This window comes from Vitis riparia, chromosome 1 (genome assembly GCF_004353265.1).
Source record: "Vitis riparia cultivar Riparia Gloire de Montpellier isolate 1030 chromosome 1, EGFV_Vit.rip_1.0, whole genome shotgun sequence".
Lineage (NCBI taxonomy): Eukaryota > Viridiplantae > Streptophyta > Magnoliopsida > Vitales > Vitaceae > Vitis > Vitis riparia.
Window position 1 is genome coordinate 18,157,194 of NC_048431.1, and position 24,941 is coordinate 18,182,134.

Here is a 24,941-nt window from a genome sequence, read left to right on the forward strand (position 1 = left end):
CATAGTATATTAAGGTTGTTTGACAAATGTTGTCATGTAAGTTTGATTTCTTTAGTAAAAAAAAACACTAACTAATTTTTTAAGTTTTTTAGAAGTTGGTTTAAAAATTTGCCAAACATTTGATTTTTCTTTAAAAGCATTTTTCATGTAAAAAATGCTTTTTAATTAAATACTGCGAAACCGACTACTTAACATACATGTTGGAACTCTTCCAATGTCTACCACAACTGCTAATGAATCACATCCCATACACACTTAAAAAAGAGTACAGTAAGGTTAAAGAACTTTAGATGCAACCATGTAAGCAAGGCAATATTATGAAATTCCCTTACAAAAAACATCAATCTACGGCTGTTCCACAACCCACAATAACGAAATTACATGAGCCAAAATTTAAGACCCAAGAATCAAAATTCTCTCCAATTGCCACCCTTTTCAACCTTGTTCCATGTCTGATCTTGTATTAATATAGAATCCCTTCAATTACGAGGGAATTTTTCTGCTCGTTAGTGTTTCATTTCAAACAGATTGCACTTCATGACATGTAATTCTTTGACTCTTCTTTATCTGCATGAAGAAGGGAGAAAAAGGCCTTTTCCTCAGTTAAAAGGAGAGCTAAGTATACGAATGCATTAAGAATGACAAATTTGGGAGCATTTGGACGCTTGCAGTTTTGAAAAGTGTCCTCAATTATGTTTATTATTAGCATATTAGTAACTAGGGGATGACTCTTCTGTAGGAGGACAAACTGCAATCATGTTTTTCTATAGAACAACAATAGAATGATTTTGTTTCTATCATGTGGTGTCCAAACACCTATTAAATTTGAGATCACCTTTGCATGAGTCTTCTGGATGCCATAGATCTTGTATCGTGGTCAATCTTCATGATCATGTTCATCTTCAGAGTCTACATGAAAAAGGAGAAAAACCATAAGGATCCAATAACTCAATAAATTAACAGGAGATTTAATATCTACAGCCTAAAGGTATCAAATAGTGCTATGGACACCTGATCCAGACAAATTATGGGGATTCCAAGCCCCATCTCCCCATTGATTTAACTTTTGGCAGTTTCTGACCCAACCCATCGTCTCACTTGCCTTCTAAAGCTTTAATTTATGGGTTTCAAGGTTGGGTTTGAGTAGCCATGCTGAATTTAGTAGTCATCCAGTACCAAACAGTATATGGGAATGTTGCAATGTCCCACAAACACTGAATCCATCATTTTTTCCTTTTCTTTTCTCTATAGCATTTGAAGTGAAAGTTCAGCCTCTGAAATGGGGTAATTAGAGATATTGCCTCATCATAACTGAAGGCAACAAAATGAATTAATGAAAGTCTAGATTGCCTTCATTTATTCAAGGTTAAGGAAAACCAATGGACCTCTAGAAATCTACCAAAAGTACACTGAACTTATATTAAAACTACAATGAAACACTAAGAGCACCTATAAATCAAGTACGTTTTATCATGAATGAAGGAACAAAGAAGTGGGATGATGGGGGTGCAAGTAGGAACTAAATTATGAGTCCCTCTTATCAGCCATACATTAGCTAATTACCACATAGCTTTTGTTATCAGAGTTCACCCCAAGTACAATCTAACTATTGGAAAATCAATTACCTAAACAGTGTACTTGCAAATACGTCAGCACACTGTTAGTGTGTGTATATTTACAGGGGTCCTCTAAAGGCAGTTAATTTCCAACTATTTCTCCAAAACCATCTATCATGCTCCCATTCATAACCAACTAATAAACCATATAGAGTCATGAATTAACATTTTGTTTTAAACTTACCAGATCTAACATCATCACTAAGTTGGCCTCTTGCTTGGACTTGTTTAACAAGCATCCGATACATCAACACCCACCAATAAATGTGAAGAACAAGCAAGCAGAATAGAAGAGTATTGAACAAATAATAATAAATTGGTCCTTCCACTGCATGCTTTTCCTTGTCCAAGGTCAGGATAACTTCATAGCTGCCATCAAGAAGGAAAAAAATGGTGGTTGAGAGATGAATAGAAATTTCCAAGAAAGGGAAAATCCTTTTGTCATATTAAAAGGATACTTAAAGATCTTAACTACAGTATACAGAATGATGCAACAGTTAAATATAGCAATTGTACAAGATCTTTAATGGCAAGGATGCAACTGAAACATTTACTCCTTAAAGAGCAGATACAACTTTTTTTATATCATCTTGGTCAAACTACTAACACTTATTGAATTTAAGACAAGGATAAACTAGCAAATAGATGGACTAAAAGTGCCAACTAAACTTTGATACGATTGTAAACCTTAATAGATTTGAGACTAGTGAAGGTGGTCAGCATAAGGAGGGATGAAATTGAGCAGCATCTTTTTTAGACATGAAATGTTAGCACATTGTTGCATCTAATGTAAAATTTCAAGATTAGAGTAGCACGTCAGATTGAAATCTACTCAAATGAGGGTGGTGGGATAACGATGATATATAAAATGGGTCTTATTACATAATCAGCTTCCTGATTCATCACATCATAATGATAACATGTGGCTGTTTTAAATGATGAGTAGGCCAACAATAGATTAGTTACTTTTATGCCACAAAAACATCACATTTACTAGTACCTAAGATTTCTAGTGACATTTTATGGATAATTATGACGTATTAATTCATTCTTGGCTCCAAGAACATATAATAAGTGGTTCATAGGTGCAATAAAACATATCTTTAGAAGATTGCATGATTGGGAGTTGGAAGTGGTGGAAATTTTCTTGTCAATGGTCTTGGTTATTGACGTAAGGAGGGCAAAGGAAGGCAAGTAGGTCAGGGAGGCTTCCAGGATGTTGTTCGGTGAAATGTTTTTATTAGGCACTGTCGGCTGGTGTTGATGTTTCATTCCCAACAGATGGGATGGATTCAATGCTCCTTCCTTCCAAGGTTAGTTTCTTTATATGGGAAGCAGTGTAAGAGAAAATTCTCACCATTGCCCAACTGATGAAAAGAGGAAGGATCCTAGTGAAAGCATATTGCATGTGTGCACACAATATGAGGAATCAGCTAATATTCTCCTTATTGTGGGCTCATATCCATAGGGTATGCCTTTCCCCTTTTTTGATAGGTAAATAAATCAGATGAAGCACTAGGCAAAATAGTGTGTGAAAACAGAACAGGGGCATGATCCAATAAATAGTAAGTACAACAGTGAGCTATGATTTTCTCTGTTTTGGTGTCTCTTGTGTGCTGCCAAAATCAGTTTAGAATAGGGAACAAAAGGAGAAAAGCGTGGAAAACAAAATATTTATACTTATTTTATTGTGTTACAAAGTTGAAGAATTTTTAAGATTTGGAGCTGTCAATGGAAGACCTATTCCTTAAGGCTAAATTTGGTTAGCTAGATAGGATAAGATATGTATATCTTAAGATATCATATCCCATTGAATACCATGTCTATATCTTAGGATATATCATATCTCATTTGAAATTATATTCTAAGGTACTATATCAAATAGAATATGTTGTGTCATGCTTATATTTAGTTTGTCAAAAGAATAAAAAAATAAATGAAAAATATATTGTTTTTCATTACTTGATATTTATTTAAAATAAAAATTATATTACATCCCAAATTTGCTATTAAAAAAAGTATGGCATCTCTTACATGTTTCATATTATTTGAAAATCATTTAGCAATTTATAGTATAGTAAGAAATTTTTTATTCTTTATTAACAATAGTCATAATTAAAATATTTAAAATTTATAATTAAAAAATATCAATTTATGTTGTTAAATATACAAAACAAATTTTATAGATTAAATATTATATTAAATAATACATACAGTAGTATCATTTTACAACATATTTTGTACATATTTTTTTAGTTCTTTTTTTGAAACTATGAATTTAATTTTTTTTAACCAAAATTTTATGTTTTACAAAAAAAGTAATATAGAAAATTGATAAAAATATACAAAGAAAATGAATAAGAAGAGTAAATTTATCATTTATGGGATATTTATATTTTATATCTCAACTCAGTATTATTTTATGTCATGTATAGAGGTATAAAAAAGAGGTGGGACAATATATCACATCACATGTTTGATTGAAGATGAGAGATAATCAATGATGGAATAACTTATTCTATCCCATTGCGAACCAAATATGAGATAGGATATATTATCCCATCTCTTATCATATTATCCTATCCCATGCTATATCCTACTAATCAAAAATGGCTTGGGGGGGAGTATGAGGAAAGTAAAATAAAGGTGAAAATGGGATGAAAGAAGTAGAGAAAAATAAAATATAGGTTTAAAATTAATAGATTACTTTTACATGCATCTCCAAACAATCATTGAATCCCTTCCGATTTTTTTTCTCTCTCTCTAAAACTCTACAATCCAAGCAGGACCTGAATCATGTATTTTGTGGTGGAACTGTGAAAGGACCCATTCTGAAAAGGGGCCTACCTTTTATGGACTTCTTGCATTCATTAGGATTGGATTAAGGTTCTGTGCTGGCACTAAGTCCGGTCTTTATTTCCTTTTGGGTGCTTCTTGTATGCTCCCTGTACTATGGGGTCCTTTCCTGAAATTTAATTTGCCTATGACAAGGTCTACTAATCACAAATTCAGAATATTGCCTGATTACGATTACGATGACCTTTTTATGAACCTACATTCAGATCAAATTTGAATAGAATAGGTGTTTCAGACACATGAATGTTAGCTGGGTATAAATTACAAATCCCTGAACCTAATCTCCAAATGCATATCTTCAAACAACATCAGTTGCTCTAAATCTCTATGCAGAGACATGCCAGTTTATGATTATGGAGTGCAATTTTAAAATAACTTTCAGGAAAGCAAGAATACTTGTTTGTTCAGGGAGAAAAGAGCTTCTGAAAATATCCAATGATATAAAGCTCTCTCCCATGAGATCCCTTCTGATATATATCCTAATAATTGTTTATTTTTAATAGTACTTATTACAACACTGTTATTGTCAACCACAGTAAATTGATATACAGCATCAGTAGAAATAGGCTTCCATCAGTTAAGCATGAATTTGTACACATGGCAACTTTCAATTTTGACAGATGTTCAATTAGAAATCTCCACTCACTGGGTAAACTGGAGACAAAATTCATCATGCATGGCCTCTTTCTTTACTAAATCAAAATTTGTAACATTTTTATGGTTTTAAATTAGGATTGAACTTTAAATTGAGATTTCATCTTGATTTTAACTGGGATCAAGTTAGATTCTGAAATCAAAAGTTAAAACCTTTGCAAAATAAGAATATATTGGAGATAAGGGGTGTCTAATGAGCATAATAATCAATAAACACTATGCACCAACTTATTCTCACCTTGTGCTCCGAAGGATCCAGAATGGATAGTAAATTAGGCGAAGTATGATCCAAGACAAAACAAAAAGAATGAAAGAGATGCTTGCAGTGGTTTCAGCACCTTTGTATTTGGACATCTTCCCTACCTCCAGAAAGACATCACTAGCATCATGAAGAGCTAAAACAACAGAACCAACACGGGCGAATCTGCAAGAGACAGAAATCAGAGAAAAAAAAAAAAAAAGATGAAAGAAAGAAAGAAAGAAATATTGCATAAAATATTATTTACTATGAAATCCAAACATTTTAGAAGAAGAGAGGGATATGGACACTATTTGCACAGAAATAACACACACTAAAGCATCCATTTTACTTTAAATAGGTAAATTGGTATGAACCCACATCCTCATGGTTATGGTGTTCAGAACATGCCAAGCTACAAGCTGAACTTCTGCCAAACATACCTGAATATGTAAGACAGCACAATGAGAATAAAAGTTGCCACATGATGAGCCATTGACACTCCAAAATCAGACCGCCTTGTTTCCCAAAAAATCAAAGCAAATATGGAGTATGTGTAGAATCCACCACAATACATATACAAACCCTTCAATTTCAACCTGAATTTGCAATATATATCATCACTCAACTGACTTCATAGGCTGAGCTATTCAAAGCACAGCTAAAGAAAAAAGTTAAGCTAACACAAAAGCCAGAATTTAACAACCATAAGCTTTTAATGTATGGCTTGTGAAAACCTTACTTAATCTGTTGGTCAGGCCAGACTTGATTACCAGGCCCTACCCAAAAATATTTTGTGTTAGTAAACCAAGGCTCATCATAAGTTACAGATAGAGCTAGAAGCTCTGCTGAAAGATAATAAACACACTTCCATGCTGATTCCTTGAACTTTCGTAATTTCTTTCTCTTCTCATCTACCCCAACATCTAGCTGCTGACCACCCTTTCCAAAAATCAGTATTCTTCCCAATTTCTGCAACATATACATCTCATTATAAACTGATCTAGAAAGAGAGTGAAAATCAAAATAGGGGCATTGAAAACAGGCAAGACCAGGCTCAATCACATGTCATAATTATAAATAAAATAAAAAATGCAAGATTTTTTTTTTTTTGGTGGTGGGGGGGAGTAGAAGAGAGATTTTTTTTTTAATCGGAAACAAGATATATATTAGAAAAGGAAAAAGTACAAGAGAAGGATGAGAGGAGGTCCTCCCCTCTTAATACAAAAACATCACAAAAGACCAAACACCTCCGCTATACAAGGACTATACATATAAACAACCTCAAATCTCCTCAAGACTCAAACTCTCTCATAGTTTTATCCACCTCTTTTGAATTACAAACCAAGTACCAGCTAAGTTGAATAACATTGAGTGGAACACCCCTAAAAGCGACTGAGCAAGAGGCCCACAAGGATGAATAAAAGCGAATTAGGCCCCACCCACGTCTTTTCTATTCTCTGCTTTTCCTCAAAGATCCTAGTATCTCTCTCTTGCCACACAATCCAAAGTATAGTGAGGCAAGCAATTTCCTACACAATCCAAAGTATAGTGAGACAAACAATTTGCCATAGGGTCTTGCTTGTGATGGAGTTCCCCAAACCTTTAAATGAAATAGTCACCATATCACAAAAACTCCTAGGAGGAACCCATACCATGTTGGCTAGCCTGAAAAGCTTGTGCCAAAGCCCCAATGACATGGAAAATGTAGAAAGAGATAGTTGATCAATTCTCCACACCCCATGAATAATATGCACCAATGAGGACTAAGAGACTTGTACGGTCTTCTCAACTGTAGCATGTCAATTGTATTTACCTTCTTATGAGCCACTAACCAAGGAAATGACTTGACCTTTGGAGGGCCTTTTGATTTCCATAAAAAAATTAGCTAAAAGAAACGGGGAAGGATGTTGAGAAATTGAAGATTTGGTTCAATTAACCAAGATTTGAGGGATATGATAGTTGCAGTATACATATTTTGTATTTATGTTGTTTAGTCAACCCTATGAATAGGGATATTAGCTGGACAATAATTATTCTCTCCTAATTTTGTGTATTAGACTTTCCTATAAGAAGGAAACTATATAGCTGTGTAAATAATCATCTTAATCGAGAAAAGAAATATTCTTTTCCTTCATGGTATCAGAGCAAGGTTGGGTCTTTGTTTTCTCCTTTCAAAAACCTTAGAATTCTTTGCTTTTTCTTAATTTTTTCCTTCATCTGCTTCACTATAGCCATGTCTGAAAATTCATCTGCATCTCAACCAGCCCCTATAAAATTTCTGAGACACAATCAACCCACACCTCACATTCAATCCAGATTACCACCATTCGCCTGAATGGAAATAATTTCCTATGTTGTTCTCAATCAGTTTGTATGCATATACGAGGGCAAGGGAAGATAGGCTACTTAACTGAAGACAAGAAGGCACCAAGAAAAGAGGATCCGACTTATGCTGTCTGGAACACCGAGAAATCCATGGTCATGAAGTGGCTTGTTAATTCCATGGATGAAGACATTAGCTCCAATTATTTGTGCTATCCCACAACCAAAGAATTATGGAATAACATTAACCAGATGTACTTTGATCTGGGAAATCAGTCTCAAATTTTTTAGTTAACACTGAAACTTGGAGAAATTCAGCAATGAAAGGATTCTGTCACCAAGTACTTTAACTCACTGAAAAGGTTGTGGCAAGACCTAGATTTATACAACGATTATGAATGGAAATCCCCAGAAGATTGTAACCACCATAAGAAAACAATGGAGGACAATCGGATTTACAAGTTTCTTGCTAGACTCAATGTCGAGTTTGATGAAGTGCGGGGCAAAATTATCGGTAGATCTCCTCTTCCCTTTCAGTGAAGTTTTTTCTGAAGTTCCAAGAGAGGAAAGCTGTAGACTTGTCATGCTGGGAAAAAAGACTGTTGATGAGCCATTTGAAAATTCTGCTTTGGCTAGTGTAGTGGCTACTGTAGATGCTACTGCCAACAAAGCCAGCAATTATCAGCGCAAGATGGATGAGAAGCCTCGAGTTTGGCGTGATCACTGTAATTGGCCATGCCATACTCGAGAAACTTGCTAGAAAATTCATGGCAAGCCTGCAAATAGGAAAAACAACAAACCAGAAGAGAGGACTTCTCATGTAACTCCATCAGCCAATGAAGCAGACTCTGGACCCTTTAGCAAAGAGCAGATGGATCACCTTCTAAAACTGCTAAAATCTAATTCCTCATCTGGTATTCCTAGTGTTTCTTTGGCACAAACAGGTATTAATTCTAATGCCCTATCATGTTCAAATTCTGCTCTTTGGATCATAGATTCTAGAGCGTCTGACCATATGACAAGTTTTTCTAATCTTTTTAGTTCTTACTCACCTTGTTCTGGTAGTGAAAAAATTCGTATTGCCGATGGTAGTTTCTCAACTATTGCAGGAAAAGGGTGATAAAATTTTCTGAGAACATAACTCTTAAATATGTTCTTCACGTCCCAAAACTTGCTTGCAATCTTTTGTATGTGAGTAAACTATCCAAAGATGCTAATTTTCGTGTCACCTTCTTTGAATCTCATTGTGAATTTCAGGACCAAAGCTCAGGGAGGATGATTGGCAATGCTAGAATGATTGAAGGGCTTTATTATTTTGATGAACTTTCCTCTAGTAATAAAAAAGCTCAAAGCTTTAGTAGTACTAGTTCAAATTCTGTTTGTGAACAAATAATGTTGTGGCATCGTAGACTAGGGCATCCTAGTTTTCTTTATCATAAACACTTATTTCCTACTTTATTTAAAAATATTGATTGTTCATTTTTTCATTGTGAAAGTTGTTATTTATCAAAGAGTCAGTGTGCTACATTTTTATCCAAACCCTATTTGGCCACCAAACCATTTTATTTAATACATAGTGATGTTTGGGGACCATTTCGGGTTACTACTAGTACTAGAAAAAAATTGTTTGTGACGTTTATTGATGATCACACTCGTTTGTGTTGGATATATATGATGAGTGAAAAATCTGAATTTAAGAAATATGTATCTTTCATTCTGATAATGGATCAGAATATTTTAATGAGCTTTTGGGAAAGTTTTTGAAAGAAAAAGGAATCCAACATCAATCTACATGTCGAGATACCCCTCAACAAAATGGCATTACTAAGCGTAAAGACAAACATTTACTCGAAGTAGCATGTACCATAATGTTTTATATGAATGTTCCAAAATATTTATGGGGTGATGTTGTTTTAACTGCTTGCTATTTGATTAACAGGATGCCGACTCATATTTCAAAGTACATGACACCACTCAAGTGTTTTAAAATTTTTTTTCCTAAAACACGAATATACTCTGATTTACCTCTAAAAGTCTTCGGCTGTGCTGTTTTTGTTTGCATACCCAGTAAATTTCAGTCTAAACTTGACCCTTAAGCTAAAAAATGTGTTTTTGTGGGCTATGCTCCAAACAAAAAAAGATACAAGTGTTATAATTCACAAACCAGAAAATTCCATGCTAGTATTGATGTTTCTTTTTTAGAAAATCAACCTTACTTTCACAAAAATTTTCTTCAAGGGGAGAATCAAGGAGTACAAGATAATTTTGGGGATATTTTTGTACCTTTACCGAATACTATTTTACCATAGTATTTCTCCTAATAATTTAGAAACTCAAACGAAGGAATTAAATGTTCTAGATACTGAAAATAAATAAAATCCTAGCTTGTCCTTGCCTAGTATAGATGTTTCACAAACATGGGGAGAAGTACTACAAAAGAATGTAAATCGTTTGAATTTTGAGTTTCAGGTTTATACTCGAAGGAAACTTCATCATAAAACACAAGACCCAACTATCATACCAGCACAGGATCAATCAAACACTTCAGGAGATGGTCATCTAAATATTTCAAGTACTCTAAATCCTCCTATTTCTTCATCTATTCCTTCTAATACCATACCTTTGGATCTAGATGTGCCCATAGCAATTAGAAAAGGAACCCGCTCTTGTACTATGCATCCTATCACCAAATATCTCTCTTATACAAAACTGTCAAAAAATCATAGAGCCTTTATCTCTAGGATCTCTCACTTGTTTGTTCCGAGAAATATACAGGAAGCCATTAGTGATCCGAATTGGAAATTGACAATTATGGAATAAATGAATGCTCTTAGAAGTGATACATGGGAAATTATGAATTTGCCAAGAGACAAAACGACAGTGAGTTGCAAATGGGTGTTTACCATAAAGTGCAAACTTGATGGAAGCACAGAAAGGTACAAGGCAAGACTTGTGGCGAAAGGCTTTACAAAGACTTATGGGATTGACTATTAGGAAACATTTGCTCCTGTTGCAAAAATAAACTCTATTAGAGTTCTATTGTCCTTAGCAATTAACTCCAGTTGGCCCTTGTACCAACTGGATGTAAAAAATGTCTTTCTCAATGGAAATTTAGAAGAAGAAGTGTTCATAAGTTTACCACCAGGCTTTGAGGAGAAACTTGGGAGTGACAAAGTTTGCGAATTAAGAAAGTCCTTGTATGGACTTAGGCAGTCCCCGAGAGCTTGGTTTGAAGGCTTTGGAAAACCTACGACTAGCTATGGTTTTCGATAAAGTCAGGTAGATCATACTTTGTTCTATAAACGCTCAAAGGAAGGAAAAGTTGCAATTTTAATTGTTTATGTTGATGACATGATTCTAACAGGTGATGATATCGACAAATTGGAAAGGCTCAAGAAGAGACTTGCAAAAAACTTTGATCAAGGACTTGGGTATGTTGAAATATTTCCTTGGAATGGAGTTTGCGCGATCTAAGGAAGGTATCTTTGTTAATCAGAGGACATATGTACTTGATCCGCTTGGTGAGACAGGCTTGCTTGGTTGTAAAGCTGAAACTCCCATTGAGCCTAACTTGAAGTCACAAGCTGCCAAACTTGAGGATGTGAAAAACATAGAACAATAACAAAGACTAGTTGGAAGGTTAATTTACTTGTCTCATATATGCCTAGACATAGCCTTTGCAATTAGCATGGTGAGTCAGTTTATGCACTCTCCAGGACCAAAACATTTTGATGTTGTTTACAAGATTTTAAGATACTTTAAAAGGACACTAGGAAAAGGTTATCATTTAGAAAACGTAGCCACTTACAAGTTAAAGTCTATACTGATGCAAATTGGGTGGGAAATATTATGGATAGAAGATCAACATCAGGTTATTGTACCTTCATTGGAGGTAACCTGGTCACATGGCGAAGTAAAAAACAGAATGTGGTGGCTAGAAGTAGTACTAAGGCAAAATTTAGATCTCTTGCATAGGGGATTTGTGAAGTAATGTGGATCAAAAGGATACTTGAAGAGTTGAAGGTTCCTAGTTCATCTCCCATGAAAGCTTAATGTGATAATAAAGCAACTATCCCAATATCACACATTCCAGTTCTTCATGACAGAACTAAGCATGTAGAAGTGGATAAGCACTATATCAAAGAAAAGCTTGACAAAGGCTTGATTTGCATGACATACTTTCCAAGAATTGAACAAGCTGCTGATATATTGACAAAAGGACTACATAGAAAGCAATTTGACAATTTAGTTGACAAACTGGCTACAGAAGATGTACCAGCTTGAGGAGGAGTGTTGAGAAATCGAAGATTCGGTTCAATTAACCAAGATTTGAGGGATGTGATGGTTGCAGTAAACATTTTTTGTATTTACTCAACCCAGTAAATTAGGGATATTAGCTAGACAGTAATTATTCTTTCCTAATTTTGTGTATTAGATTTTCCAATAAGAAGGAAACTATATAGTTGTGTTAATAATAATAATAATTACTGAGGATGAACCTAAAGAGGATAAATACCAAGTTCTTGAATCTGCAACAAAAAAAAAAAGATAAGTGCATAGAAGAAAGTGAGGACATGAGTCTTTTGAGGTTTTCAATTTCTATATTTGTGAGATTGCGACAGAAGTTAAGGTTCCAAGAAAATGGAGAGGAGTTACCAAGGACGGCTGAAGTGGTGAGATTTTCACTATGATAACTCTATAAAGACCTAAAAAGTGTGAAGACAAATGTTGATCACCCCATCACACGTCTCCCTAAAAACGAATTCTCTACCGTTACCATCACAAGGTGAGTTAGAGTGGAAAAATCCTGGAAAACTTATGCAATGGCCTCCCAAGGACATCTATGTTACCATTTGACCAGTGACATAAGAGAATTTAATGCAACAAAACATGATGTGCAATTATATGTTAGTTCCTAATTAAAAAAACAAAAAAAGGAACGGTACTTAGCAATGGATCTACTTAGTATGTATTATTAAAAAGGATTGTATCCTCAAAGGAGGAGATTTAACTCAATATTCTAGATGCTTAGCTATCTTTTCTTTGGAACGGATCTAAGCTTTATTGATCCCATGCATGATCATTTTAGTTCTTACATAATCCTATTTTCTAAACTCCATCCTCAAAATTTCCAAGGCACACAAGTGGTACATAAAAGGAAGGATAAAAATATCGGTAATCACGTATATATCGGAGATATATCAACGGATATTTTGATACAAAATATCGATTGGCCTAATTGATCAAAACTTATGAAAATGTAAAACAAATCTCTTAGAAATGAAATTAGAAGTATAATAGACATTTTAAAGTTGTTTTGTTGAAGAAATTAATATATATATATATATATATATATATAGATAAATATATAAGTGTACATTGATTATTAAATTACATCAAATATTATTCGATAATAATATTATGATATTTGATTATAATATGTTTAATTTTAAAATATATTTAATATTAAAATTATGATATATTTAATTTAATTGTATTAAATGATATAAAATAAATGATGATAAATGTATAATTTTTTAATTTTAATTAATATATTAATGATATTAAAAACTTTTTGCTACTCAATTAAATGAAAATTTATATTTTTTTATAGAATAATTATAATTAATTCGTTGTTTAAAGTATTGTTTTAATATTTTGTGTATATGAAAACTTTTAATATATATATATATATATATGGTGCAAAATAATTAACAAGGGGCAAACTTGCCCTAGTGGTAAGGTGGGCGCTGGCCCAACCTTTTGGTTGGGGTTTCAACTCCCTCAAGGAGCAGAGAAACAACTCATTTTTAAGCTTTGACTTGGTCAACACTCTGCGTTGACCACTGATATTTCTGTTGGAAATATTGTTTCCAAATGCACCGATACACAATATTTTAATCAGTATATAAAAGTAATCCTAATCCATATGGTAGCCAAATATGAATCAAAATATATTTGTATCACAAGTAAAATGCCCTACAAACCATTGGACACATCCTACCTACAATAAAATGACCAGAAGAATAGAAATTGATAGTGTTCAAGGAATAGATATTGTCCCAACTTGATAGTTTGCAACTCTTCCTGTATTGATAAACCACCCATAATTCCATCGAATTCAATCCAAATCAAGCTATCTTTCTTTATCAAATAGGTCCATAAACAAGATATTCAATATCACCAAAACTGAAGTTGTACATCTCTTTTTGTAAAAAATTCTAATCCTAAGTAATGTGCCAAGATTTTGAGCCTATGCATTCCCACTCTTGACACTAGATTGTCACACATGACGTATGTGAGATAAAATGAAAATTCTTAGTTATTCTTGCAATTTCAGCCTATGAAAACAAATTATTAGTTTCCGAGGCTCCTCCGATCATGTATTTGCATGATTAATTTACCAATTAGTCCCTAGTAAGCCTTAAGCATAGGAGAGGATAGTAATTTCATGAAGAAGAATACAAAGGTGAGAGAAAATAAGATATTAGCTTGATTGAAGTTAGATATTACAATATTTTCCATCATAGGTTTAACGATCTTAATAGAAACATGAGAAGGGAAGATAATATCACAAATCTTGACACCAAGGACAGCAAATTAAATATCAGTTGGCTCAATTAGTTAATAATACATTTTTTATTATTTATTGTTGAATGATCTAACTCCTCTATGGGAAAATGGGAGAGGGCAACAATTTCACAAAGCTGACATCAAGAAGAAGGATGCCAAAAAGGGACACCAAAATAAGGGTATAGGTTGGATATAAAGTACAAAAGTATAGATACAGATAAAAAATTTACCATTTTGTTCTTGATATACAAAACTGCAGAGTGTATTCCAAGAAGAGCAACACCAAATGGACGATAAAAATTATGGAATATCAGTAATTAGTAGCACAAATAAAACAGCTATATGATCGAGTAGCTTAGGCTGTACTGCCTAAGATATTGCCTCACGTTTGAACAGTTCAGTTTAGCCAGAAACTAAGATGCCTAAGATGTTGTCCTATCAATGTCCATTGGACTTTTCCAGGTTTCACCTTTAAAATTTCTCACTTTCATTTGCTTTAGTTGAAGACCCAAACAGGCTAGTGTTTCTCCAATCCACCAATAGTAACAACATTTGTAGATTTGGCCTGAGGGTAAAAAAAATTAAAAAAATAAAAATTGTTTCTTTACATGCAGAATGATAGAGCAGAAAAATGCAATCAAAGAGGAGAGTTAAGGAACTCATTCCATCTGCAGAATACAGGCCCTAAAAACTCTAGAACTAGATCAAATCAACCTGCCCCAAAAACTAGGGGAAAAAGACAATCTACTTGTTCCCCAAAAGTGCAATAGAAGTTTCAAAAAGCATAAAACATAACTGCATGAATTTACCCAGAAAAAAAAAAAAAAAAAATTCTCATGTCTGGATAAATTTTAAAATAAATGAATAAATGAGAAAAGAAACACTTTAACATAATTAAGTTCCACCTTCTTTGCATTTTAGTTTATCCTTCCATCTAAACAAAAGAGGAGAGCATGTGAGAAAGAAACGATTGGATGCAAAGAGAACCATGAAAGCTTCATGTCCACCCTTCTTAGTTATTTGCTCCCGATCAGCAAGAGCTTAAAAATGAAATAGTTTATGACCTTTAACACCACTAAGGAATGGAATCATAAAGCTTGAAGTATTAAAGGAACCATCATAATCTGCTACCTTGTGAAGATATGCATTCTGCAAGGGCATAAAACATAACTGCATGACTTACCCAGAAAAAAAAAAAGGGGGTACTTACCCTTGACTTCCAAATATATGTGGGGGTGGAACCTTGTCATGGATAGATTTTAAAATAAATGAATAAATAAGAAACTAAACACCTCTAACATACTTAGGTTGCACCCATAGTTTTAAAAGGCACAAGGCGCACCTAAGGTGCAAAAGTCTCCTATAGCTTAAGCGCAAGGCACACGCCTAAGTGAAGTGAAATGCGACCTAGGATACACATCAATTTTGTAAAATATGATTCAAAATCTAATCCGATCAATAAAAAATTTAAGATTTGAAACATTTAAAAGAAGCATTCAATAAAAAAGTAATGAAATTATATAACTTTCAAGAATAAAAGTGTTTAAAAAGGAAGAGTAAAGCTTCCAAGGTGCGCCTTTTCAATTAGGCGCATATCTTGGCAAGCAATGCGCTATAACTAGGAAGTGGTGGTGCCTTGAGCCTAGGCGCGCTAAAAAAATATATAATAAAGGAGCCACCCTAGGCTCATGAGTGAGTGCCCCTTGCATCTATGGGGCACGAATGGTAAAGGGTCCAAGGGTCCTCCCCTGGCCAACGAGAGAGTGACCCTTGCGTACAAGGGTCATGAACAGATAGGAGAGAGTGCCCCTTATCTATAAGGGGAAGAATGGTAAGTAGTTCTATATTCCTACTATAGGTATTATACCCAACTATTCCTATAAATCTCCTGATGGTCTTAGTCATTGTTAAACAACCTTTTATCGCATGTTCTTCTTTTTAGGTAGTATATGCCATTAAGCAAGATAACTGTTGTTCTAGCCATGATATGAGCCCTTACAGGATGGATTGAGTGGGTGGCGGGGTGGGATTCAAGAGGGGAAAAGAGCGCAGTAAATACCCTCATACATCAGGGCTTCAAAAAGCTCATTCTCAGGGATGCATTACCAGCATCTCAACTCGAAAATTGAAAACATATTCCTAATAATGGATCCTTGAAATATAATGGATATTAAATTATCATTCTAATATTTTATTGAAGTCAAGAATTTGGGGTGGAAAAAATAATAGATATTAAATTATCATTTTAATATTTTATTAAAGTCAAGAATTTGGGATCCCCATCAAGTTACTCTCATTCTAGCATTTGGTTATCTTATGAACTTGTTTAACAATTAATGCAAATGTATATAACAACCCTTCAAATGATATTTACAAAAATTAAATTTATTTATTAACAATAAACAGAATAATGTTTCACTAGCAATAGAAATAGAAAGAAAAATACCAAGTCTTACATGGCTAATAGATATACCCAATTTTGAGGGATTTTAATTCAAGGAAATCAAAACTTCTAATGCTATATGTACCCCAAATATGGTAGTCTTACACTTCGAAATGAGATGTTCATTCTCCAGTTAAGACACCCCCACAAAACAATCACATCCTAAGTGTTTCTATTGCATCAGCTTGGAAAGTTGACTTCATGGATTTTGAGAATGAATATGCTTGGGATGGAATTCATGGTTTTTCATCAGACTGGAACATTCCTTGGATTATTTTACAATAGTTGAACATCAAATCCAAGCTTGGTGGTTTTAGTAAATGGTTTACTAGGATCTTTATACATATGCTATTTGAAAATAGGAATTCCATATGGGAAACACCTTTGATAATCAAATATATAAGTTAAGGACCTCATGAGAACACAATGTAAGCAAGAAGTGGTAGACGATACTTTGTTAACTTACCTTTGTTTAGGGTAGTGATGTGTCAAGATGTGTGCGGGAAGATATTTAGTATGTCAAGGGCCCGGCTATTCAATTACTTTGGGTAAAATAACTTCAATATGATATCCATGACTGCCAGAGTATAATCATAATAGTGGAGTAAATTACACTTAAGAGACTCTTGTAGAGGTTAGGACATAACTAGAGATTTTATTAATCTATTGGAGCCAAGATTCACAAGTCCCTGTTTCAGTCCCTTCACTAGTCTCTATCTATGTCCCCCTTTAAGGAGTGACCAACCACACAAGTAACAGAGAAAAATTTGTTTTCTCATTCAGTCTATCCTTGTTCAAGCTGCCCGTCCACCTTGTGACTCAGCAATGGAGGAACAGAAGGGAGATCAAATGGTTTGAGTTTCATTTATCCTTCTTTTACAACCTTGGATCATTATCTTGGTAACTTGCAAGATCAGATAAGGGACAATATCCCTCTGGATTGGTTCCTGAGTCAGTCAATAAAGCAGATTCGAGAATTTTAAAACCTTTAGAACTTTCATGATTTCTAGTTTTCTACTGAAACTTACAATTTCATCACAAGGAAATTCAATTACAGGGAATATAGGTTTCTAGTAACTATGTTCCTACCCTGTAATCAAATGTTCCACATTAATGAGAGGAACTGGAATCCGGAAAGATATACCACAAATGAAGGAGTCAATCAAACAAACATTTGAAATTTATCGGGACTAACATGGTTACATTTGCACCCAATTAACTCCATAATCCATATTGTATTCACTTAAAGATAAGAAAAACATTAAAATTAATGAATTATCATCACTATAGAATCAACATAATCACAGTGAAGCGCACCCCGTAGCCTATTTCTAGATCAAACTAACTTCTTATCTGCATCCTGCCAATCCCATACTTTCTGAACAAAATATTTTCGTTCAAAGCAAGATCAACCAAACATTAATTCCTTTATTTTCCAGTCAACCGGAAATTCACATGACAAATGAACAGGAAAAAGAGGACCGAATACCCAATAATCATAATAATAATAATAATCATAGCAATAACCAAAGTTCAATTCCCGAAACTCAATCAGAAGTGACATAATAACAGAATTACAAAAATAAATAGGAACCGATTAAGAAAAAGAAAAAAAGAGCAGAAAACACAGAATGAACAAAAAATTGTGATAACTCGCTAAAAAATCCCCAAAAAACAAGAGAACAAAAAAATGGCGAAACCAATATATTGAACAAAAGTACCAAATTATGAACGATTGATCAACAAAATAAGAAAATAAAGAAATAAAAAATAAAACAATTCAACGGGATTTATGAAACACGGTACCTGGAAGACAAATCTATCGAGAAAGAAGCGAACAGAGAAGAAGAAAAGAGCAAAGACGGGAAGAGCAACGAAATCTTCATACTCTGGGAAGGATTCGTACTCCCAGTTAATGGAAGCGGCGGATTCAAGCAAACCCATTAGAGATTTTCTCGAGAAAAAACGAAGAAATCTAGGGGAACAAACAACGCAGGTGGATCCAGGACATTCGTGTCTGATTATCGCTGTTTTGTTATCATCATACGATTGGATCCGGTGACTTGCATACATCAATATTTCCATAACTGGATTCTTGGTAATGCAATTACCCTTTGTTTCTCTGATAATTTCAGAAATGCCACTGTATTGTGGATTAACGAAATTACCCTTTCACGTTGACTTTTGCAGCGTGGAAAGAATTTCCTTTTAACACAAGGCCCTTGTGTTCTGAATATAGAATTTTATGCTTAGGATTATGTATTAGTGGATGTATCCATTACACCACAAAGAGACACACGTGTGGTGTGGGGCAAATTCTGGTATCATAGTAATTATGAAAGGAGTGTATCTATATTAATTGAGTTGGTTGCGTTATAAAGGTTGTTTTAGAGTGAAATGTCACTCTTGCACTTCCTTCCTAGTGCTATGCCTCACGTGACAACTAATTTGTACATCCCCACATCAACTAATGAAATTGATTGATGAGTTGTTGTTCTTGTATCATTCAAGTGTCATGGCAGGGATGCTTGGTATATATCTTCTAATAATGGGTCTTGGGGTTTGGTTTCTTAAATTTCAAATTCTAGGAAGAAGTGAGAGAAGGGTTTCAGGGAGATTTATTAATTGGTTAATAATTTTAAAAAATAATTTAATATATATATATATAATGACTACACAAAATAATAGACATAATTAATGTTTTAAATTCTTTAATAAATCTTGCAATCTTTAAGAATAATTTGAAATTCAAAAAACTGATTAGTTAATTATAAATAAAATAAAATAATTCATAATGTCATTTTCATAATTGAGTAATAAATGTATGCATATAATGAAAAGTTTGGTTCATTTATACCTTAAAAAAAATTAAATTTTATTTGCTTTTGTTTTCATTCAAAATAGAATAGTTTTAGTAATTATTAATTTTGAATAATTATTCTTTATTTAAAAAAAAAATAAATTAACTATGTTTTTATAAAATGTTAATATTCATATTTTTATAAAATTTACAAAATCATATAAATCGCATTAGAAATTATTAATTTTCGAATTATTATTATTTATTTTTAACAAAATAATCAATTAATACTAATATCTATATTTTCATAATATTTATAAAAATGTAATTTATGATTTTATTATATTCTTAATATTCATATTTTATAAAAACTATTTATTTGTAATTAAAAATTATTTTTATTTTAATAAGAGGTAAATTAAATTTAGTCTACATTGTATAAATTGAATTTACAATTTGTACTTTTTACAAAATCAAAATAAAAAATTATTTTTAAAACAATTTATCTAAAATAAAAGAGCCTTTAGTTTTTAAAATTTTTGAAAATTATTTTTAAAAATAAGTTTAACTAGGGGAATCAAAATGTCTCCTAGTTGAAATAAATTGAAATCCCACTTATAAGTAAGAATTCATTCCCATTGGAATAAATTTTTATTACATTCTTATTATCATTTAAGTTATTCAAACATGATAATGAAAGAGAAAAGGTATGAGATGTTCATTTCTACTTCTCATTCTTCTGTGCCAAACACGCCCTATCTAGAGGTGTCCATTGGAAGGGCTGCCCATTTTGGCCCATGGCATGGCATGACCCGACACTGTAGCAAGATGGGCTGACACAACCCAAAAGGAGTGGGTTGTGTTGGGCCTAAAGAAGCAGCCCGCGCAGCCTGCCATGCCAGCCCACTTGACCCTTTTAAATTTCACTTTTTACTTTTTACTTTTTACTTTTTATTGCATGTCAAATGTCTATAATACCCTTATCAACAACTATGTAATGACTAATTTGATGGGTAAAAAAGTAAATTAATAACTATTTTTATGTCAAATGTCAATATTATTCCTCCCAACAACTATATAATGGCTAGTTTAAAGGATAAATAAGTAAATCACTCACTATTAATATTTTTATGTCTAATATCTATTTTACCCCTCTCAACAATTATATAACGGCTAGTTTTAGGGGTAAATAAGTAAATGACTCACCAATACTTCTCTATAAATACCCTTCATTTTAATTCTTTCTCACACAATTCTCTATTCTCTCTCTTTATATTGTTTACAATTCTCTCTACTTTCTTTTTTCACAATTCTCTAAATTGAAATTCTCTTAAGTGGAAAGATATCTACTAACTCTACAAGTGCTAAAGATATCTATCAACTCTACAAGTGGTCATTATTCATAAGGTTGAGGTATTTATATTTAGTTATTCATTTATTTATTTTAATTCTATATATTTAATTTTATTGTTTTCTTTCTTTTACCTTTTTTTTTCCTCTAAAATTAAAAATTGATCCTCATCACCTAGATGTAGAAAACCTTCACTTTGGTATTGATGCATGTAATGAATATAATCCATTTGAAGATGACAAGATTCCCACCTACTCTAGTGTCTCTCTCTCTGACCTTCCCCAACCCAATCTCATATGCAAAAGACCTAGGGCTAGTAGACGCACATCTATAGTATGGAATCACTTCACTATAATAAATAGACAAAATACAATATGAGATGTAGAAAATCTAGCAGAATGTAAGTATTGAAAAAAAAACATATAGTTGCAAAGCTAGTGGTGGCACAAGTCACCTTAAAAGACATGTTGAACAATGTATAAAAAAACACAGTGCATTAGATCCTAGACAATCCCAAATAAGTCAAAACGAAATAGGATCTAGTACATCTTCAATGACCCCCTTTATATGCAATCAACAATTCCTAAGAGAAGGGTTAGCTAGATTGATAGCCAGTATGGGGCTTCCACTGACATTTGGAGAAGATCCTAGATTTGTATATTTCATGCAAAAGTATGTCCAACTAGCCTATCATAGAATTCCTATGACTACTTCTCGTAATGATATAATTAAATGTTACCTAAAAGAAAAACAATTAGTAATTGAAGAATTTAAAAATCATAGTGGTATTGTATCTGTGACCTCAGATATATGGACTAATCAAAATAATGAACCTTTTACATGTGTGACATCACATTATACAAATCCAAATATGAAATTACAAAAGAAAATATTAGGTTTTCGTAAAATATTACATCCTCATGATGGGCCTTCCATATATGATTCTTTGACGAGTGTTTTTAGAGAATATGGGATACAAAGCAAAATTTTTAGTATTACCTTTGATAATGTTTCAAATAATAAAAGTGTCATAAATTTATTTGTAAGAACAATTAGAGAAGGTCCACTAAGTGAAATATTTCATGTGAGATGTATGTGTCATATAGTTAATTTAATAGTACAAGATGGTTTAAAATTAATATCACCCTCATTACAGGCTATTCGATTTACTATACTATTTCTTGATTCATCTAACAAATTATAAGAATTTTATACTTTATGTCAATCAATAGGTTTGAAGAAGAGAAAATTTCGTTGTGATATTGGTCATCGTTGAAATTCTACCTACCTAATGTTAGAATCTTGTGTAGGGTCATAACATACTATCAAATTATGGCAATAGTAAGACAGATGATATTATAGTAACTTCTAATGATTGGGAGAAAGGTTTTGTTTTTTTTTTAATTCTTGAAAGTTTTTTATGATACTACTAACATGTGTTGTATTGCATATACTCTTACATCTTGTATAGCACTTAAATGTATTTGCAATATAAGTGATGTGTTTCAACAATATAGGGAACATCCCTTTTTTAGTGAAATGTGTGTACAAATGGAAAAAAAAAAAATTGAAATATTGGAAGACTATTCCATCACTTTATTGTTTAGCTGCTTGTATGGATCCAAGGGTTAAGGTTAAAGGTGTAGAAAATATTTTAAATTACATAGCTATTTGTATGAACCAACCATCCAAACCAAAGGGTAAGATATATGAACAATTAAACAACTTATATAAATATTATGAGAATAAATATGGTAATGTCTCTTCAAGTACTATAACTTCATCTACATTTGGAAATGATCCATTTTTTTTTTAATACAATTAGCCAAGGGAAAGCAACAAGTTGGTCCTTCAAGTAGGTGTGATCTTTTAAAATATTTAGATACTGATTATTGTTCATACCTATCATCTGATGAAGTACAAAATTTTGATATTATGAAATGGTGGAAATCTCATGAATCCACTTTTCCTATACTTGTTGAAAATAAATCATATTAATATAAAATTAATAATTGGTAATACTATTTTATTTTAAATGAATTTAAAAATAAATAAAAAAGTTTAATTTTTTTAAGGCGTAAATGAGTTCATGCACACCTTTGATATTCAATTAAGGATATCATATTCTAAAAATTTTTTATTTAGTCTCTAAAATTTTTATTTAATCTATAACTAATTAATTGATTTTTTAATTTCAAATTATTCTTAGAAATTAGAATATTTATTAAATAATTTAAAACATTAATTATGTCTATTAATTTTTAGAGTCATTATATATTTTTTTGAGTTTTAAATTATTTTTAAAAATTGTTTGTTAAGAACAATAATTAACCGTGGTATAAAATTTTAAAGTAAATATGTTTTTAAATCACACGCCAAAATAGTTTTTTTTTTTTCTTGAAAACTATGCATAGTGTGAAAGTTTTGTTTTGTTTTTTTTTTTTTTAAATGAAAATAAATATTTCAACATGAAAATAAAAATAAATAATCATTCCAACCTTACATTCCTAAATACATCCAAACACAAAAATTGAAATTACCAAATTCATTCCTATTCAAAAAGGAATGGAGATGGAAACAAAATATTCATTTCCATTCCTCATTTTCACATATCAAATATGCCCTTAGGGTTTATTCAAAGTAGTCTATGATTTATAATCTTTATTATTATTAAATCAAAGTCTAAATATATGATAATCTTAGTAAAAAAAAACACCAAAAATGGGATTACCATTACTTGTAATATTGGGCTTATCGTCTTCTAGGATCAACACTAATGTATTATGTTATTCTAAGTTAAAAAGATTAATTGTTTGCTTAAATTAAAGAAACCTTAAATTAAAATAAGTTAGGATAAAAATATGAATAAATGTTTTCTAAAATATTTAATGAAATAAACAAAACAAAAATAATGTATGTGCGGATTTCACAATCTAATGTTGACTCCATATATATATATATATATATATATATATATATCACAAAAGGAAATAACAACCTAATGTTATTTAGCTAACCACTTTTCCCTAAAGACTTATTCTCCAATACTTACAACTTGATTCACGTTCATGATGCAGCAACCTCTTGTTGTTCTCTAGTAGATCCTTCAACCATTCCAAAGTTACGGGGGTTTCAACCCAAGATTCAACGAAGTATTCCTTGAATGAGAGATTGAGAATTGTGTGGCAATCTAGGCTTTCTCTCTAGGAAACCCTCTCAAAAGAATGAGAGGTTTCTCAACGAACTTTTTCCAATCTCTTTTTTATCTCTATAACGCCTCTAGGAGTTACTAGAAAGGTATTTATAAGCAAAAACCCAAAGAATCTCGATTTTGGAAGAGTTTCAAATCAGATTTGTTTGAAAATCTTGGTAAAATTAGCATGATCGCTCAAGCCAACTCAGGGACTGCTTGAGCATCATGGCCTTCTTGAACAATCTTGAGCACTTGAGTGCTCCAAGGCCCTCGAGCGGTCCTACTCAAATTAAAAAACCAATTTTAAATCAAAACAAAAATCAACCCTCTTAATACCTCAATATAAACTAATTTATCACAAGTCAAACCTTTTTTAGACGTACCTATAACTTCCCAGATGGACGAATAGCAACTCTTGATTTTCAATGGAGAGCAAATCACTATTTAAAAAGACTTTTATGGTCAAACATAAAAAGAAACAAAATTGCCAACAACTATATAGTCCTAACATTTTCCAACTTACCTTTTTCTTAAAATAAAATTCTCTAACCATATACATTCCAATTTAAATAAGTTTTCTAATTTTGAAAAATATATGAAAATTTAGTTCCAATTAAGGATACCAAAATATATATTCTATGCTATAACACATGCCAAAATAAATATAGCATAAAAACATAATCAAAGGAATAATTAAGCAAAATATTCTCCATGGCCTTAAAGGATCTTGTTGCATAATTGATAATAAATTTAGATAAAATCTAAACCACTCAAACCTACACCCAAATATTAGGGTCGGTGAAAATTGAAAAACCCTAAAAAAAAGACCAAATTGCCACAAAAAATTGAGCCTAGAAAAAAGCCCAAAACTGAGCCTAGAAAGTAAAAAAGA

At 32.3% G+C, this 24,941-nt stretch overlaps 1 protein-coding gene across 1 annotated transcript; it reads right to left on the minus strand.

Moving 5' to 3' along the window:
- Positions 1-234: 234 nt before the first annotated feature.
- LOC117921800 (LAG1 longevity assurance homolog 3-like) lies at positions 235-18,757 on the minus strand. The gene is made up of 7 exons (XM_034839763.1): positions 18,512-18,757; positions 6,107-6,336; positions 5,808-5,963; positions 5,365-5,550; positions 1,801-1,985; positions 836-909; positions 235-567 (listed from the first exon to the last, which is right to left on the minus strand). The coding sequence occupies exons 1-6, from the start codon at positions 18,647-18,649 to the stop codon at positions 878-880; spliced, it is 927 nt and encodes a 308-aa protein (XP_034695654.1). The 5' UTR covers positions 18,650-18,757; the 3' UTR covers positions 235-567; positions 836-877.
- Positions 18,758-24,941: the final 6,184 nt, after the last annotated feature.

What these genes read in the sequence shown, in the direction of transcription:
- LOC117921800 (XM_034839763.1), bottom strand. Translation starts at nt 18,649, where the DNA reads ATGGGTTTGCTTGAATCCGCCGCTTCCATTAACTGGGAGTACGAATCC. An exon ending in TGGCCTGACCAACAGATTAA is followed by an intron (nt 5,964 to 6,106) that starts GTAAGGTTTTCA and finishes TTGCAAATTCAG; the next exon opens with GTTGAAATTGAAGGGTTTGT. An exon ending in TGGATCCTTCGGAGCACAAG is followed by an intron (nt 1,986 to 5,364) that starts GTGAGAATAAGT and finishes TCTTGATGGCAG; the next exon opens with CTATGAAGTTATCCTGACCT.